At 42.3% G+C, this 19,528-nt stretch overlaps 1 protein-coding gene across 1 annotated transcript; it reads left to right on the top strand.

Moving 5' to 3' along the window:
* Positions 1–1,993: 1,993 nt before the first annotated feature.
* On the top strand, positions 1,994–18,527 carry LOC108900373 (SNF-related serine/threonine-protein kinase). Its single transcript, XM_018701369.2, has 8 exons — positions 1,994–2,248; positions 6,118–6,497; positions 6,945–7,163; positions 8,128–8,374; positions 13,462–13,603; positions 14,601–14,813; positions 15,158–15,292; positions 15,781–18,527. Exons 2-8 carry the CDS (start codon positions 6,375–6,377, stop codon positions 17,066–17,068), a joined length of 2,367 nt encoding a protein of 788 aa, XP_018556885.1. The 5' UTR covers positions 1,994–2,248; positions 6,118–6,374; the 3' UTR covers positions 17,069–18,527.
* The last annotated feature ends 1,001 nt before the right edge of the window (positions 18,528–19,528 follow it).

Below are 19,528 nucleotides of genomic sequence, written 5' to 3' on the forward strand. Positions count from 1 at the left end.
GGAACAGCAGAGAGTTCCTGAGCCTAACTCAGGTTCACCATTGATTCCGATTATGTTCAGCCAAAGATTAGTGTTGGTGTTCCTCTCACAGCACACAGAAAAATGTGTAGTTAGTTATGCCTATTTTGTCTTTCAATACATAGTGAAAAGAGATCTACTTGGCTTTTTGTGTCACACTAATTTTAATATTGGTGTATTGTTTATTAGTCGCTTCCTAATCTAGTCTTGATCTAATCTAGTTTTAATTTAACTTACTTAATTCTATGAGGATTTAGGATTGATTTATAAAGTCATATATAAAACAAATAATTGGACAAACTAATAAGGTTCTATTATTTTCCTATGTTATTTATTCTCATTGTTTCATGCTAAGAAGTCTTCTCTCATACAGCCACTAGATGGCAGTCTCAGCCAATGAGGGAGCTTGACCCCTTTGTCTTTCTACTTAGTTCAAATTAGCAGAAAACCAAGGTAGTAGCCTGCCAGGTGTCTGTCAGTAAATTTGAGTCCCGTGAATGCTAACTGCAAAGCTAACTCCTCTCTGCAGAGTAAATATTTGGGAGAGCTGTTTGCTGCCAGGTTGTGGTGATGGAAGGAAATTAATAATTACCAAAGTGAACAGGCGTCACTAAAACACACTACCACACAGTGCTGGTGGCCACCAGTGGCCTTAACTTGAAACAGATGATCAATCATCAAAGAATCTTTTAGCAGAGTCCCTGCAGCCTTCAGCCCAGAGCCAGCTGACACAAACCAGCCAAACAGGTCGTACTTCAAATCTCACAGAGGAGCTTGTAAATATTACATAACAACGCACTTGAACATTGCTCAGCTGATTTAGTGCAGAGAGCAGGGACATACAGTTAATGCCAACACACCTCCCCTATCACCATCACACACACACACACACACACACACACACACACCAGGCATTGGATTCCTTCCTGGCAGTCTGAGGACTGGAGGCTGAGGATGGCTGAGTGGTGAAGAGGCCTGTGGGCCAACTCACTCAGTGGTCTGACTGACAGTTTGCCTGGGTCTTATATAGGAAGTGTAAGAGCCGATAATGACCCATTGTTCTTTTGTAGCCTGAGCCATGTAATAAACACCACACATTTTAATGTGTCAGCCTCACAGTTCTTCTGTGTTAAACGCCTTAAACACGACACTAACATGAGCACGGCTCAGGTAGAGAGAAATAATATAAAGTATATTATATTATAATATATTATTATCATGGGCCTGATAAACACGCTTTTCTCTGAGCGTAGTTCTGACGTCAGAGATGAATGGTACCGAAGCGCAGTGATGATATTGCCGTCATTCAACTGTAATAATACCGGAAAACGGGCGGAGATTCTTTCGAAATAAAAGCTTAACGTATTAAGTGCCTCCATTTTACGTCGCGTAAGGCAAAACACTATATAACAAAACACACTAAGAGCTAAATTTCTGCCCATGTGTTAATTGTGCACTAATCTCTCGGTATATGCCAAGTACATGTTCAAATTATTATAAACAATAACAATAACAATAATAACATTCTGAGCGTTTTCATGTTTAAATTCCTCTCTCTTCTTATTGTATAATATAAAAATACTAGATGGTAAGTTTATTAAATTAAAGGTTATATCTTGCACTGAATTATTTATTATGAATTAATTTCCCCCAGCATATTTCCATAAGAAGATAAATGTAAATACAGAAATGTTAAAGCATAACCAAGTTGCAAGCACATTGGCTATAATGTTTTTGTTAAGGGGGTTGATTTTTACAAGTCCAAACAGAAATGAAACCAAAGTCCAACACAGAAGGACATATTACATATACAGTTATCATAAGACAGATTCATGACAGTCATTCATACTCTAATGATGCTTAACTGTTTCAAGAACAGCCGCATTCATGAAACCGTCAAATTAATAATTGCGTTTTTACAGCGTCTTTTATTGTGAAAGCAAACTTCCTGTATGAGCTGTTACTTGTATTTACTTGGCGCAGCTAAAAGCGCAAGAGAGAGAGGGGGGGAGAGGGAAAGAGAGGGGTTGAGTTGATAGTGTGGTACATTCACACAGGGACTCGTTGGAATAATCTGTGGCCGGTTTGCTGTCAGTCAGTACCGAGTGTTAAACTGAACGGCGGCGGATTTCAGCCTCGTCTTAACCCCGCAGCTCACCGCCCGGAGCCCCGCACACTCCTGCAGTTTTAAACGGATAGGACGGCAGGCGCTGCCTCAGATTCCTCAGTGGTAAGTAGGACTGGTGTAGCGCATGCAGGCTGATGGTGCGGGCCCGTGTAGTAATATGTGTCAAGTTAGCTGGGCTCTGTCGGATTTCAGTGGGGGACTTTCTCTTTAATGCGCATCCTTGGGGCGCATTTTAACATGCTGCCCGTGTCTTCACAGCTTTCATGTGTGTGCTGTTGGCGCAGGCTGGTCTGCCCTGTCATGTTATTGTGGATGCAGCCAGCAGGCATGATGACAGTAGAGCGGGGATGGGGGGTCCCATATGGGCAGTTGCACCTATGCAGTGAAAATATAACTAATACAGTGTAGGTGGTCATTTAACAGCTTGAACACAACACTCCCTTGATATTCCATGTAGTTGGCAGTGTAGCAGTGTAGTGATATATTTATCAAACACATGATGGTAGCCTACTAATACTCTAACTAGGGACTTGAAGTGTTCCTGTGGTGCTGTGTTTACGGTGTCTTCTTGATGGTGTCCTCAACATAGTCCTACAAAACCTCATACAGACAAGATAATGTAGTGTGTGTTACAGTGATGAAGTGATGTTGTTATGTTATCCTGTTATTCCTTGTGTGTACATAGGACATTCTTGATTGCTGCACATGTCAGTGTTAAAAAAATATGGATTCCCTCAGAATTCATATTTCCCTCCACTGTTCCTCCAATGCTGCAAAATATTTGTTGTATTTGTATTTATTTATAGTAGTATTCCTTTAGAAGTGGTTCCCCAGTTGGGAATGAGGGTCCCAGTATAGGATGCAAGTAAATTCTGAAGGGTCTACTCAAAATGTTAATTTGTTCACTTTCCTCTGACCTTTGTCTTTTGTGGTTTAATTTCATGCTTCTTAAAAAAATACTCTAAGCCTTCAGTTGAACTGGCTGTAGCTGGTAGACATATCCAGCTTCTGATGAAAGGGTCACAAGTAGACAGTGCTTTATTTTAGTTGTCAGAATCCATAAAGGCTGGGGAACATTTTATTATAGTACAACTAGCTGCCAAGTGTTTGTGCCTGAAATGTTAGACCTTAAATGGATTACCACGGGCAGTGTGTTTGCTTGTGAACTAAGTAGGGTATCTTTCATACACTGATATCATAATCGACTGTACCAGGAAACTGATTTCCCAGCTAACCAGAGAGACCTGATAACCCCCAGTTTATATCTTGAATCTCTCTGGCTATGAGAGTGTAGCAGCTATTATAACAGGTCCTTGAACTCATATGTGTGTCTGTGTGCTTTTGTGCGCACACATGCACCCTACTACCTTGTAAATCAATACACTGTCAGCACCTTGTACAATTACACAACCAACCTCGAAGCATGCATGACTGCTAACCTACTCTAATGTATGTAGACTTATCAGAAAGACTTGAGGTTTGGCTGGCTTCATGATTAAGGTACCAAACTGTATTTGACATCAAATGCATTTTCTTAACTTGTAATTTCATCCACCACCTGCTTTAAAGTGAGATTACCCCTCATGAGGTAAATAAGAGGTCTAGATTTAGAGCAGCAGGTCAGTCATTTACTGCTGAGTAGATGTTAATGCCCTGGGTTTGACTGAGGCCAACACACCAGCTCATCACCACACTCTAGTCCATGTTGAGCTCACCTAATCTGCCCTGTCAGACTGACTTGTGTGCCACAGCTGTATAGCAGTATATGTGTGTGCGTGGGCGCTCAGGAATGTGCACGCACACATGAAAGCAAGCACAAGCGTGAGTATGTGTCTCCTTTTGTAGCTTCAGTTTTCTGAAGCATCAACACCTACATGTTGTCAGTGTCGGTGAGGCGAAGAGTTCAGCACAGTTGAGATGACTTTTGTGTCTGTGTGTGTGAGAGAGAGAGAGAGCGAGACAGAGCAGAGACCGATAGAGATGTCAGCCTCCTATTATAAGAAAAATGACTCACTCTTTTCTCACAGGTACAATCCTCCAACTGAGGATCACATAAAAACCCAAAAGAGCTCTTTAGGCGTTCATAGTTTCATTTATGCAACCGCAGACTGCTGGTGGGTTAGACATGTTTTTATTTTTTCATCTTACTGTATCTAGTTGTGTAGATAGGCGTGTTACCTGGCAACACTTATTTGGTTTCCTGTTGTCTTTGTGAATCCAGGTGAGTGGGGCACACCTAGGTGGAGATCACCTCCAAGGAATGTTCTTCGCCTGTACATTGTGTGTTTTTCCCTGTCTCTGTGTTCTTGGCACGCAGGTAGATTCTTGGAAGAGGAATGCCATGCCTCCCCTGGAGGCGTTGTTTCATAATCAGGGCTGTGAAGCAAAATGCTGTATGACGACAGCAGCTGCTGGTGAACAGAGCAGAGGGTCAGACATGTGAGCACGGTGGCATTTGAGATGAATTAGTTTAGAATAGTAGAGTTTCGTCATCCCTGAGAAGCAAAACATATCAACAAGCATAATATGAATGATGAACAAATTCTAAATATAGCAGAGAACTTGGATGATATAATGTGAAAATAATGGATATATTAAGTAGAGCTGAAATAACAACTGATTAATTGATAAATAAATATCAAGAAAATTAATTGGAAATAATTTAAGGAGTTTAAAAAAGAAACTTACAGTTACAAAAGTATGTGTGTTTTCCCTGTTTTCCTGTATATGAAGACATTATTTTGTGCTATAAGAATGTGTGTTTTTTAACCGTTGTTTACTATTTCATGTAATAAGCGATAATCGATTAATGGGGAAAATGAACAATAAATAAATTGCTGAAAATAATGGTTCATTGGAGCCTTAATAATAACTACACTTATGTATTTCCCTAGTACTGTATTCACAGAAACTGTGTTACTGAGCCAACAAACCTAACACTAACCCTAACTAGGGCTAAGGTGAGGGGTACTAGTAAGAAATGTCCCCTCAACTCTTATTTTACCTATGCAAGAGCCAAACCCTACTCTTACCCAGTCAGTAATTGTCCACATATCAAATATCCATATAGAATATAGAATCATCAGTATATTTGATGATGTATGGAGTTGGTTGGGTTGTACACTTCAGGGGCTACTAGTTTTAGTTTTAATTTACCTTTCTAACTGTAGTGATAAATGAAAATTGGAAACTTTTTCATGTCTTTGATATCAGAATTTAAAGAGATTTTATTGTTAAATGATGTCATTTCAATGTCAATGTCATTTTTTAACATGCAAGCAGCCTAGCTTTAAGATTAGCAATGTCAGTTGGTCAGCCGATTCACTACTTTGTTTCAGACTGAAATATCTCAACTACTACTGGATGAATTGTCAGAAATTTTCTACAAACATTCATCATTGCCATCATCGGTTCAAAATTTAAACTCGTCCTCTTTGACATATGACCAAATATCTGCAAAAATAAAGTGAGATTCTCATGAGCCTCAGCTGTACTTTTATGTATGCTCATTAACAAATGTTACCATGCTAACTACAAGGTTGATCAAGGTAAGCATTATACCTGCTAAGCATCTGCATGTTAACATTTTACTCAAAGCACCACCACTCATAAAGCTGCTAGCATAGCTGTAGACTCATGGGCTTGTTTTTCTAGTTTTAGTATTGAAGAATCAAAACTCTTTGATTCCACAATTCTAACTAATCAGTTATTAAATTTTTGCAAAAGTACTGAAATGCAATTGTTGCTTGCAAGACATTTGGCTATCCTCCAACCAGTGCCAGAAATGAACAGTATTGGTGGGAGAATGCAGTATTGAGGAACAGTGCATCAGACAGGTTCATGATGCAGGGTTATGCAGGACTTCCTCTAAAGCAGTGACTCAGTTTATTGTACAGATTCACTGAGGCTTTATCCTGTCAGTACGAATGGGTGAATTTTGATTCCATGTGTATCGTTTTCATTTTCAACAGGAACAAGACAAGACTGAATTGAGTGGAGCACCAGCAGAGTAGCAGGACAAAGCTCTGTGAACATTTGCCAAGCCAAGCGGGGGAACTTAACCTCAAATCCTAAAAGTACCTCAAGAAGACCCACAGCTGGTCTAGAATCAAACGAACCACCACCACAAACCTCACCTAACTTCAGCCCACTCAGGAGGAGATGGATAACTGACCGAGGACCAGCAGGCAACAGAAGGCAGCTCCTCCCTCCCCGTCCACTAGCAGCTATGGCGGGGCTCAAACGCCATCATGATGGGAAGATTGCTGGGCTGTATGACCTGGACAAGACTCTGGGCCGTGGGCACTTTGCTGTGGTCAAACTCGCTCGACATGTATTCACTGGGGAAAAGGTATGCAAACCATGTCTCTACATGCAAATGCTTTGTTTTACTGCCAGTGATGGATTTTTTTCATATCTAACTAGCAACATAAGATTTAACATTTCAGCCCCACCCTTAGAGACACATACCAAAGATAGTTGACAAATGACACTTAGAGACTGGAGTATTTTCTCTCAGGTTTGATTGTATTGACTTGCCAACCTATGGTGTTGATCTAGGTTTTTGTGAATGTTTTACCATGATGTTGATGTTGTTTCTAGGTATTTACAACCTTACAGGACAAAGCACTAAATACTTGTAATGTTTTACTTTATAATCATAATAATACCTTCATTATCAACACAACACACCAGAAATTGGCAGCTTCAGTCCAAAAATAGCGTTGTTGTTTGTAATTGTAGATTGAGAAAGATGTCTATCATCAGTGAAATTTTTCTCATTTTGTCATTTTTCCAGGTTGCAGTTAAGGTTATAGATAAGACTAAGCTGGACCCAGTGGCACGAGGTCATCTTTTCCAGGAAGTGCGATGCATGAAGATGGTGCAACACCCCAATGTGGTGCGCCTCTACGAAGTCATTGACACGGCCACCAAGCTCTACCTCATCCTGGAGCTGGGAGATGGAGGAGACATGTACGACTGCATCATGAAGCATGATGGAGGCCTCAGTGAAGAGGTGAGGGCGACTCTTTATTTCTAGTGACGGCTCTTTTGTGGAAATGCTGCGAAGGACACATAGTTAGAAGCTCAACAATACACTGAGCATACTGATTCTTTAAAGTTAATAAACTCCAGACACTAGGAACCAGGCAACTGTGTGACATTGAAAGCTCTAACATTATAAGTTAAGCAGAGTAAAGGGGATTAGACATTCTCAAACTCTGCAATGGTAACTGTAGCCCTTTACTGACTCTTTATGTACACTCACTGGTAACCTACACAGTGAGTGAGCCAATGAGCATGTTGAACTTGGTTTTTCTATAAAAAATATGGTTTGTTTTTTATGACTTCAAAGGATAAAATTTCATGTAATATGTTTATTCATTTTATTGTTCAAAGTTGATGAGAAGATTGATGCCACACGTGTTTTTGTCTGTAGGTACTGAGCTAGAACCAGAAGACGTTAGCTTAGCTTAGCACAGAGACTGAAAAAGGGGGAAACAGCTAGCTTAGTCTTTCCATAGGTAACAAAAAATCCACCTACCACCACTTCTAAAGTTAACTAAATGTTTTATCCTGTTTGCAATAACTTACTTTTTTGCCACTTGGGAACAGCAGAAACAAGATGTGAACACAACATTGACATATCAGTTGTTAGCAGTTGCTAATTTAGACATTCAGCAGTGATCCAGCAACACATACTGAGTTATGTTTCTGGCAACCTGGTGATGAAAGTACAGTATTCACTCTCTTTAGCTCTATTTTTGTTCTCTTTCAACTGCTGATAAAAATATCTCTCCATCTAGCCACTAAATTCTCCACATTTTTCATTAGGTAGTTGCTAACTTTGTTGGTCTGCTGTTTGGTGCTGGGTAGAGAGAGTAGAATGTTTTTTAGAGCTTTTTTGTTGGCAGAAAACAAGTAATTCAGAGTGAACCAAAAGAATACATTCTCTCAACTCTCTGTCCCTCATTCTCAAGGTGGCCAAATGTTACTTTGCCCAAATTGTCCACGCCATCTCCTACTGTCACCGGCTACACGTCGTACACAGGGACCTGAAGCCAGAAAACGTGGTGTTTTTTGAGAAGCAGGGCGTTGTCAAGCTCACCGACTTCGGCTTCAGCAACCGTTTTCAGCCTGGGAAAAAACTCAACACCTCCTGTGGTTCGCTGGCCTACTCAGCTCCTGAAATACTGCTGGGGGACGAGTATGACGCTCCTGCTGTGGGTAAGTCTAAAGAACCGACAGAGAGTGTTACACAGTGGGGAGATATGTATGCTGATTTATCAAAGTGAGGTAGTTATTACAGCTTTCACCTTTACTGGAATGGTCTGTAGTCCAGTGTGTGTTCCCAACATGAGAACATGGTACATGCTGTCTTCTACTGTATATCAACCTGCTTAACTGATGTTTTCACATTCACACACACACTATCTGCCAACATGACCTATGATACCTCTGTATACACTTTGACCATACAACCTACAGTACTTTTGATGGACCATGCAGACAACTTTAGCGGCTTTATCAGTCAGCTGATAGAAGGTGAGGAGCTGCTCAAAGTTCAGAATGTATTATTAGTATATCAGTCAGTTAGGAAATTAGGCTATAACTTAATCCACAGAATTGCAGCCAGCCCTACATGTGCAGTTTACTTTCATTGACAGTCATGGCCTTTCTGTGTATAATAAAATCTGATATCAGATCAGGCTGAAATTGGTTTCCCCAGCACTCTCTTCTTCTGTGGTTTCAGCGTACACACACCTCAAGCAGCCTCACCATCATTGTCACCATCCACCCCCACTCCCCCCTTCATCTTTCCCATTGATGGTGCTCTCAACCCTTGCTTAGCCACAGCTTAGATATTAGATTAAAATGTAATGGAAAATAAATGAAATAGAAGCGTGCAGATTGGGGGACGAAAGGGAAAAAAGGAGCGTGAAGAGATAGACAAGAGGAAAACAGACAGAGCGAGAAAAAGCATCAGTAGTCCCTCTGTCTACCCAGAGGCCACTGCGTCAGAGCAAGAGAGGGCGAAAAAAATGCAGGAGAAAGAGAGGAGCATTTTCTATTTTTCTGACTGAGTGGATTTGCAGTGGCTATTTTCTTCTGTCTGCCTTCACTCCCTCTCACTCTCTTTTGTGCCAAGCAGATGAACAGCTCCCAAATACTGAAAGTGGAGTAATAACAGCCCCTTTTATTTGACTGCATGTGTGTTTTCTAATGATCGTGTGTGAGTGGCTGGATACGTGAGGTCACCTGTCCTGTAAAAAGCCTGTCTGAGCACTTGACCCAGATGACAAATCAGATGTTAGTGGACGTTTTCAGTGCATGTGCGTGTGTGCTCTGTCCTCTGGCGTGTTCATATTGCCTGCGCGCTATTGTTCATTCAGCTGAAATGATGATGTTTTGATTGCGGGGATTATCCACCCAGCCGGGATGTAATATTGTGTGATTCTATCAGCAGTGCAGTTTGATGTGGAACAGGCTGAATGGAGGCCAACAGTCCTGACGTTCGGGGCTTTGAGGTAACCTGGCCTGGGATTACGCTGCTGCCAAAGTACCTGCTGACAGTCTGTAGGGTGCTGAGTTTTGCTGGTGATGCGCCAGGTGGCGGCCAGCCCAGTTTGTTGCAGAGATAAAGAGGCTGTCCTTGCTCGGCTCTCTGAAGTCGGGCCCGTTTGGAGTTTGTTGCTCTTTTGAGGAAGTGCTGAAAATAATTTGAGATGAAAAGTGATCCAAAATAGCGAGGAGAAATGTTGCACCAGTAGTCAGACCTACAGAGCGTACAGAAGGAGCCAATTAGCAGGAGCTGAACACTCCAAACTGCAAAACAGCAAAGAAAAAGCTACATTCATTTATTAATCCAAGGCATCTAGCGCTAAAATTTGACTACTTCTTCTCACATGCTTAGGTGTTAGGACCAGGTCTGAAATGAACAATTATTTATTGTTGTTTTTTTTTTTTTAGAGTAATTGTTTAATTGTTCTATCTATACAATATCAGCAAAAAATGTCTATATTGTTTGTTCTGTCTGACCAAGAGTCCAAATGGAAACTGTCAAATGTACAAATCTTACAGATCAGAAGTGGTGAATTTTGCTCAAAAACTGATGTAAACGCTGAATATGTTTTTAAATAGTTGCTGTAACGACTCATCATTTAATCAGTTAATCATTTCAGCTTTATTCAGGCAGACTTGTGAATGCACTAAAACTTGCAGTCACCTGTTTAGGGTACTATAATGTACTATAATCCACTATCATTCAAAGTGGAGACTGAAGCCTCTGATGAATACACATAAATAGTTGAAGGCAAACAGTGAGTGTTTAAAAGGGATTTTAAGGGCAGAATAATCATACAAAAGCAGGTGAAATTTTATCTTTATGCAAAAAAAATTGAGGGAAATCAGAGATTTAACTGGGCAAACATGTTTGTTATTTTTTTGCTAGCAGATGACGAACTATTAAGTGCCATGAAAAGATGCCTGCCTTGTTTTTGTGCTTTTGATGTTATGCATTGTGGGCTCTCTGCTTTTTGTTTCCAGTAAATGGAAAGTTAAATATAGAATTTCTGCCTCCTCTTCAAGAGGCAGAAGCTGCATGTAAAAAAAAAAAAACTCACTTACTAACTAATAGCAATTACAAAGAACATATCCTGGGCCCATGCATAATTCAGAGCATATCTGAGCATAATGAACATGCACAATTGGGAAGATTTTTTTTGTAGAAAAAGATGTTGTATAATGATCAGCAGGACAGGATGCTGGACCACTCAGCCTGGGGGTTAACAGTGTCAAGACTCAAGGGAATGGTTGTTGGTTATCTCAGGGAAGCAATTGGTGTTAAAATGCAATGCAGGGCAGCAAAAAGAGATGTTTACACTGCCAGCTGTCAACGCTAAGTAGTCAGCGTCGTTAGCACAAGTGATGCTAATGTGCAGTGATGTGAACGGTGTTATCCAGAGATGTGTCAGCCATCTGGTTTATAAATAAAGTTATCGAGGAAGGAAGTTTGGTGGACCGCTGACGCAAGTAATGAGGGAGCAGGGTCATGGTTGCTAGGATACGTTGGCTAGGGGTAAGATGGTGGTGGGGACTGCAGCAGCGTTTGCTCCCTCCGTCAGCAGTATGAGACGCTCCTTCACAGCCTCAGAGCAATAAATACTCGCCACCCACAGTAAACTGGCACATTTACTTTACCAGATTGAAACCTCCAGCGTATCCTGGCAAACTGAAGTGATATGGAGAAATATGAAGACATATCACCAGGGGTGCTGGGGAAGTTAAACCCCACTTAGACTCTGTTTACCACTGTGTTTTTTCTTGTAGAATAAGTCTTCAGTATACCATACTGACATTAAACGAGTGCTGGGTCTGTTTAGGTAATAACTGATCCATCCACTGTTTTGTTTTTTGAATTTTGCAGTGTAACTGGGTGTCTGGCCTTTGCAGCTGTAGCCTCCATGGCAGAACGAGCTTCATTATTTAAAAATCTACAAGGAATAAGATACACGGTTGAAATATGCAATCTCTGCAAAGTGTAAGGCAAAGAAACAGTAGCAATAACCACATAGCACCAAAGAAATGCCACACGTTACATAAGAAGTGACACAAAGATTACCACAAATCATAGATTTTTTAAATTAACAGTGAACTAGTGACTATAATGTGAAATGGGTCACTTGTAGTGAAAAACTAGAGAATCATCTCCCAACTCTTCTGTTCACCTCAGCCAAATGGAGCAATTCAGCATCTTTTTTTTTTAGCAGAGTTAGCTTATTTTTTTGGATATTACAGCCTGCAGCTTTATGGTTCTGGTTCATTCTTACCACACTCATTAACCTGCAGGCAACTGTTTTTCTGAGCAAAAAAAAGCTCTGATGTACTGCCTGTCCCCTACCTGCTCAGCACCAAACAGACACAGTTAGCTTCTAGCAGGTGAACATCACTGAGCACTCAGCAGCTGAAGAACCAGATACATTTGTTTGAAATTGCTACACCTTAAAACAGAGCTAAAAGGACAATGAATGTTGGACTTTTGTTAATGCTAGCTTTGGATTGCATGTACTGGATGTGTAAACAAGCTGTTAGCTGACTGTTAGCTAATATCAATACATCAATACAGTGTTTACAATTTGTTCCGCTGCCACCTAGTGGCCAAAAAATAACAACCGCTAGTTAGCTTCTGTTATATATTTTCAAGTGAAATCAAAATTGTGGTATGGTTATAAGAGGCCTCCACCCGCACTTTACTCACCCACATTATTAGATCAGGGGGAGGAAGATGAGGGAGAGTTGAATAAATGAGACCTCATACACATTCTTAAGAAACAAAACACACCTCCTACTGTAATGCTCTGCTAGATACTCCCTAATGTTCAATTACAGTTTTATACGATAGATGGGGTTAGGTAGTAGCAACAAATCACCTTTGATTGGATAGTTATATGTAGATAAATATATGATATAGTTCATTATATTAGTTCAAGATGATATATTTGGCATATAACAAGAGATAACTAAACAATTACCATGGGAACACAGAATTAGAACTTCTTGTATTTTAACAGAGGTGGCACACTGTAAATCAGCTGACCTTTGCTAATACTCAAGGAGAGGAAGAAATTGTTTACCTGCTTTTTAATTTACCTGCTTCATTACTTCATATTTCACTACTTTCAAAACTTTTTCCAAGGTGATGGTGAAAATCAGGTCAACATACTGACAAAACTGCATGTTTTTACACCACTGTCTCTCTGCTCGTAGTCAGTCCAGGACTGCAGAATGTGTGTCAGTGGACCATCCTGTTGACCAGAGTGCCGTTGAAAGCCTGGAGCAAAATGTTGCTCTTTTAAAATGGCTAATCGGACCAAGAGAACTGTTCCATAAAATTAGCATTTGTATGACGCTTTGAGGGATGAACACGTTAACCCACTTTCCCAGGACTGTGCGTTTGTGTGGGAGTGCAATGCATGCATGTGTATTTATGTGTGAGCATGGCGCTGGCGGCAGGCAGCAGTGCAGAGCCTCATCCTTGGTTAGACAGATGTGTCCTAAGCTAGTACATATTTATGGAAATGGCTCTGATCAAATATGATTCATGCTTCATTTGAACTGGGGGGGGGGGCAGCTCTTGTTTTTTCTATCTAGGTCACTAAGCAGAAAGGACATACATGCTTTATTCTGTTGGTCTGTCAACCTTATTTTTATCATTTCTGTGGCTGCATTCCTTAAATTAAAATTTTCTCAAGTTATCTGCACACACCTTTTATTTCTTGCTATGAACAGACAGCATTCTCTCTGTGTCCCTGCAGATATATGGAGTCTTGGGGTGATCCTGTTCATGCTGGTCTGCGGTCAGCCCCCCTTCCAGGAGGCTAACGACAGCGAGACGCTCACTATGATCATGGACTGTAAATACACAGTGCCTCCGCACATCTCCCATGCATGCAGAGAGTGAGTACCACACACGCACACATCCCTACACAGATGGATGGAGTACTCTGCAGGTGCTGCATATTTCATGTTTATAGATGTGTGAAGAAAAGAGAGCGAAGACCGAGGAGTGGTCTCTCTTCTGCTGCTCCTCGTTGTCCTGCTTTCACTCAGTGCTGCAGTCAGCTGCACCACCATAGATGCAGTGCTGCGTTAAGTGTATCTAATGCACCCTTTAAAATCGGCTCTCTATTTTTAACATTGCGAGGGTTTAACGATGCGTCAAAGCAGAGCAGGGCAAAATAGTTACTGAATATATTTTGAATGGCTGTAGCTTTGAAAACACATTGTTTTTTTGTGGACATTATAAGGTTATGTGGGCTTGCACACAGTACTTCAAATATTGGCACATGATTCGGTTCCTGTGGTGTTTGTTTACACCTTTAAACAAACTGCTCACTCATGTGGCCTTCAGGAAACAGCATTTCTTCCTGTTTTGAGTGAAAGATTTAGCCAGGGAAGTTAGTTCATCTAGCTTAGCCAACAACAAATGTGGGATAACTTGTTTCCAGGGTGTTTCCATCTGGATAAAAGTGGATTATCCCAAGTAGGGCTTGACAGTTCTGTATTTTCAAAGCAAAGGCTTGTAATAGTGTTCCTGTATTTAAGCTTAGCATAGAGTTGGTTCAGGCACAGCACTGAAGTCACACTTGCACTTGCAGCTGCTTCATTCATGCTTCACAATCACTGGCTCAATCATCTGCTGTGTGGTCCAGTTTACAGCACAGCCATTACAACAATTCATGGCCGGAACTATAACAACAAGACCCAAGGTGTGATAAATGAGAATTATGCTTTTAAAGAATACCTTGTTTATGACATTTCTAGACCTTATACATGATATTACTGACCCTAAATAATAAAGAAATGGACTGTGAATCTGAATATTCCTACAGTAATGACCTGATGTTCCTTCAGTTTGTCCATAACACTAATCTCCACTGTGACTCCCCTCCAGTCTTATTGGCCATATGCTGCAGAGGGACCCCAAGAAACGAGCAACCTTAGAGCAGATCGAGGCCCACGAATGGCTCCAAGGCGTCGACCCCTCCCCGGCCACCAAGCTGTCCACTCCTCTGGTGTCCCATCGCAGCTTGTCAGAGGAAGAGCACGGATCCATCATTCAGCGCATGGTGCTAGGGGGCATTGCAGACCGAGACGCCATAACTGAGTATGTGTCCCTGTATCTCACATACATGCATAAATCAACACGCAGCTTTTCTTTCCTGTGTAATCTCCAAAAATCTTCCATGGTTCAATAGCCCAACTAAAGCTTAATTCAATGTCGTCAACAGTTTAATTGCCATTAATTACCATCTGGCAATCTATCCTGAGCTGTTGCCATGTCAAATTAAATCTCCAGCCCCATCACTTCCTTTTCACCCATGGACAGGGTTTGGTGTGAATCTGCTCATTGATAGGTGTGTGTGGTGTGTGTGTGTGTGTGTGTGTGTGTGTATGCGCATGTGCATGTGTTTTGGAATTCAAATTGATTTCTCTCTTCAATCGTCTCAGGGCTCTGGAGTCGAATCAGTACAACCACATCACAGCCACCTACTTCCTGCTGGCTGAGAGGATGCTGAGGGAGAGGCAAGAGAAGGAGCAGCACAGCCAGACACGATCACCCAGCCCCAGCAAAGCCCAGTTCAGGTACACACACACACACACACAAACAGACACACAAACATAGACAGAGTGCTGCCTCTGCAGTGCTGTGTACTGTCAATCTCCAAAAAGTTTGACAGCAGATGGACAGATAGAACTTTTTGTCAGCAGAGAACAGGACCAACTCAAGAATAGAACAGAGAATAGAAGAGAGCTTCCAGATCAGCAACATTATCAGAGATGTACCACCAAAAATATCTTGAAATAAAGGATATATACATACATACATCCCCAACTTTGTACAGAGTCAGGCTAACTGTTTCTCCCTGCTTCCAATCTTTATGCTAAGCTAAGCTAAATACACCTTGATTCTAGCTACCAAGTGCTTTTAATTCATTTAACTCTTGGACAGAAAACAAATAAGCATATTTTCCAAAAGATCAAAATGTCTACACATATAAATACAGCTAATACTATAGCTAATTTAGCTAATTTAGCTAAACCGTGTTCTCTGTATGTTTAACTCTTTACAGGCAGTCCTGGCCAACAAGAGTGGATGTTCACCAGGATGTCAGTGATGGCTTGGGGGGTCCAGCCATCTCCCACCCTGGGGGGCCACAGTCCCCTGCCCGTAGTGCTGAGAGCCTCCACAAAGGCCCCAGGCCCAGAACAGCTCTGCTGGACCTCAGCCAGCGGCAGGATAACCAGACTCCAGCATCTAGCCAGCCTGCACGACAGAACCAAGAGAGGGGGCTCAGGCCTCTGGCAAAGCCCCACCCCAACCCAATCAGGCTGGGCTCTCTGGCCTCAGTGGGCCCTTGTAAACCTCGTAGTCCTAGTCTTTTCAGTGTGGAAGAGGATGAGGAGGAAGACGGGGAGGAAGACAAATGTTTGCCCCCCTCCACACTGCCTACACAGGTCGTTCTTCGTTGCAAAGCCTCCTCCTCATCCATGTCTTCTTCTGGTAACCGGCTGACATCGCGTATGAGTGCTCCAGTCCTGAACCAGATCCATGAGGAGGATAAAGAGGATGAGGAAGATGAGGAGGGGAGAGAGCTGCGTGGACTCGGTCTGCCCAAACCCAGCCTCAGCCTCTGTCTGAACTCTCGAGTACCATCGCCATCAATGCTCATGTCGTCACCCAAAACTGTAGTGGCACCGGTCGCCGCTTTCACCCCCAGCTCAGAGACTAGTGATGACGATACAGAGAGTCACCACATACCAGACACGGCAACTGTCTGTGGACAAGGAGATGAGAGAGAAGGGAGAAAAGAGGATAGAGAGAAAAGGGGGGCAGGGCAGGGCAGCCCTTCCAACTGTGCCAGTCCTGGATCAGGCTCGGGCCAAGGTAAGGGCACGGCCAAAGCTCCCAGCGGCCTGGTGGAAAGCCTAAAGCTGATGAGCCTGTGCCTGAGCTCTCAGTTCCACAACCTGACGGGGGGAGGAGGGGGTGTTGGTGGTGGCAGTGGCGGAGGCGTTGGTGGGGACAACCAGGACCGTCCCATGTGGAGGATGTGCATGGGCGGCTCCACAGGTAGCCTGGATAAAGTCTCACTCCTGGGTGGCCCGTCACCGAGGGGCAACCTTTACCAACAGCCCCCGCTGGGAGACGCGCTGGCAGACCCGCTGCTGGAGGGCCCCTGCTCGGGCACCCTGAGGCTGGGAGAGCTAGACCTGGCCAGGGAGAACCACAGGAACATGAAGAACCGCGTACTGCAGATGCCTCTGAGCGACAAGACTCTGTCCGTCAACATCCACCGCAGTCCCAAGGAGGGCCTGCTCTGCACCCCCACCCCACACAGCTGCTGCCAGGTCATCTAGAGCACAGACGGGCGCTCCCATCAGCTGCTGCACCTCCACACTCCTCCACTTACATCCTGCTTTTGTTTCAGTCGTGTCATCACGGGCTCATGAGTTCACATTATTTATGCATTTATCGCTGTTTCCTTTTGTTTAACACTTAATGGTGGATGACTGGGAGAAAGTCCAAATGCCAACCTTGCACATTTAGAGACACAAAAAGTCTCCATGGAGGAGACCGGGTGCCACGCCAAGTATGTGAAGCACTTTAAGCAGATTAAACGGGACACTGAGGGGACATTTGAACCTGCTGGTGTTTAAATAAGAGACATTAAGTATGGAAGCAGATACAGGAGGTGCTCACATCCCTGCTCTTACACCCTTGTATATACTGTATGTACACAATGTTCACACCTACATCACTCTAATAAGCTGACAAAAGGGAGAGCTGACGAGCTGATGAGTTTTAGTATCATGTTACATATTTTGTTGTACTTTGATGCTGTTTTTTTAATATCATTATTTTTTTAAATTATTTTTTGAGACAATCATTTTATCCAGGGTTTTTTTTTAATTCTGACTGAAAGAATTAAGTTATGACTGTGTTTTCATTCGGATGAGGACAAATAACAGGGTGAAAATGGACAGCAGCACTTGAGTATGATGGTGGCACACAGTATTTTGTAGTCTATCACTGTTTTATTTTTCTATTCCAAACGTGCTCTGCAGAAAAGAAAACGCACACTCACTTGTCAAGGCTCTGCAGATACATGGTAGAGTTTGTACATATGTGAATAACCTCCTAGCAGTACTCTGTACCTGTAGTATTGACGGTAAAGTTATATGGCAGTAGAAACCTGAATACTAGATCCTTATACACCATTATTCTTCACTCCTATTGGATATTCATGGTTTTGGTTGAACCCAGAGTTCAAAACGTATTTGACAGCTGAAAAACAACAGATTTAAAATATCCACTGACGCCTAAGTCAGTTATTAGACATGTAATGGCAGCTCTTTAAGTCCAAAATTGCCCTCAGATCGTGATCAGTGGTAGGAAAAATAATTACTGGGTGGAACCTAAACCATGTACATCCCGTAGCTTTCCAGGATCACGGTAGCCACTATTGTAGCGTATTCCAAGACAAAAACAACAAAGGGGTTTCAATAGAACATAACTACACCGCCCCTTCAAGTATCGGTCTGTGTAACTGGATGTGTGACCCAACCCTAGTGGCATATATAACTTGACAGTGCATGTGTTTTGCTGTAGCAACCTTATTCCTAACCCACCGAGGTCAAGCCACCTGCTGTATCTACCTAAGTAACAGATTGCAACGGTCACTTTACTGTAGCCTCACAGCAATACCAGCGACTGCAAAATGTACAACAAAAATGGATGTGCCATAAAATCTGTCTTGAGCATATTGTACTGTATGTATATGATAGAGATATATTAAAATGAAATGATGTGGATGAAGCCTGGAGTCCTGTTTCTTTGATGCGCACCTCCATTTCCTTTTACCAACCCACCTTTTATAGATTTTTGCACAGGTTTAGAAACGCTAGGGAGAGGCATTTGAAGAAAAATTAAACTGACATCTCTATAACTACATATCTGTGTAGAGAAACGTGTGATTTTGAAACTTTTTGGGCGACTATATTTGCAAATATATACATGACATTTTATGATCTCTTTAAATACTCAAAAAATTGTACAGATTTTGGTTGGAGGACAGTGCGTAATGTCTTAGGCAACTGGGCTTTACTGTGGGGAATTTAGACTCCTGGCCTCTGTATTTATAAAATCCTGGCTACGGCTCACATGGTAAATCTGTCTGATGATGTCATCCAGGTTTTAGTTTTTGTTTGTGATCTGTGATATCTGTAAACAGAAAAATAGGGTATTATAAAATAGGGATTATGTCTGTGGATGAGACTTGATTGAGCGGGCCTGTGTGCAGTGCAGGTTCTCCCATTGTGTTTATTTTCCTGAATGGTCTTGAAGCTTCCCCCCAAACACTGCAGGGAGTTGTAATCTCTGCAACATCTGGCCTACTGTTCCACATCAGCCAGCTGGGAGGAAATCAGATCAGACCAGATGAGCTCTAGGGTGGACGCATGAACCCATGTGACCCACAGGCTTACACACTCACATGCACACACGCAGACATGTGATTCAAGTGCAACAACAACTACACACAAACAAACTGGGGCGTAGGATAATACACACACAAATGAGCAGGTGACAAGGTTGTCATGTGGGCTTCAAAAAGTGAATGGACCACTGAGGATAGTATGTCAGATGGAGGATGTCATGTGCGCACAGAGGCACGTGCTGGAATCAGATCCTATCATCTACCCACAATCCCCTTACTGCAGCGAGAGGCATCACTGCCACCAGACCTCTCTTCCTCTGTCTGTACATCTGTCATTGTAATTGCTAGTTTAATAGTTTCAGAAGTTTCACAATATATACAA

This window comes from Lates calcarifer, linkage group LG3, assembly GCF_001640805.2.
Source record: "Lates calcarifer isolate ASB-BC8 linkage group LG3, TLL_Latcal_v3, whole genome shotgun sequence".
Lineage (NCBI taxonomy): Eukaryota > Metazoa > Chordata > Actinopteri > Centropomidae > Lates > Lates calcarifer.

Bases quoted from the DNA above. Each gene is read 5' to 3' on its own strand.
- LOC108900373 (XM_018701369.2), top strand. From the start codon at position 6,375: ATGGCGGGGCTCAAACGCCATCATGATGGGAAGATTGCTGGGCTGTAT. The intron at 6,498-6,944 runs GTATGCAAACCA...TCATTTTTCCAG, and splicing joins ATGTATTCACTGGGGAAAAG to GTTGCAGTTAAGGTTATAGA. The intron at 8,375-13,461 runs GTAAGTCTAAAG...GTGTCCCTGCAG, and splicing joins GTATGACGCTCCTGCTGTGG to ATATATGGAGTCTTGGGGTG.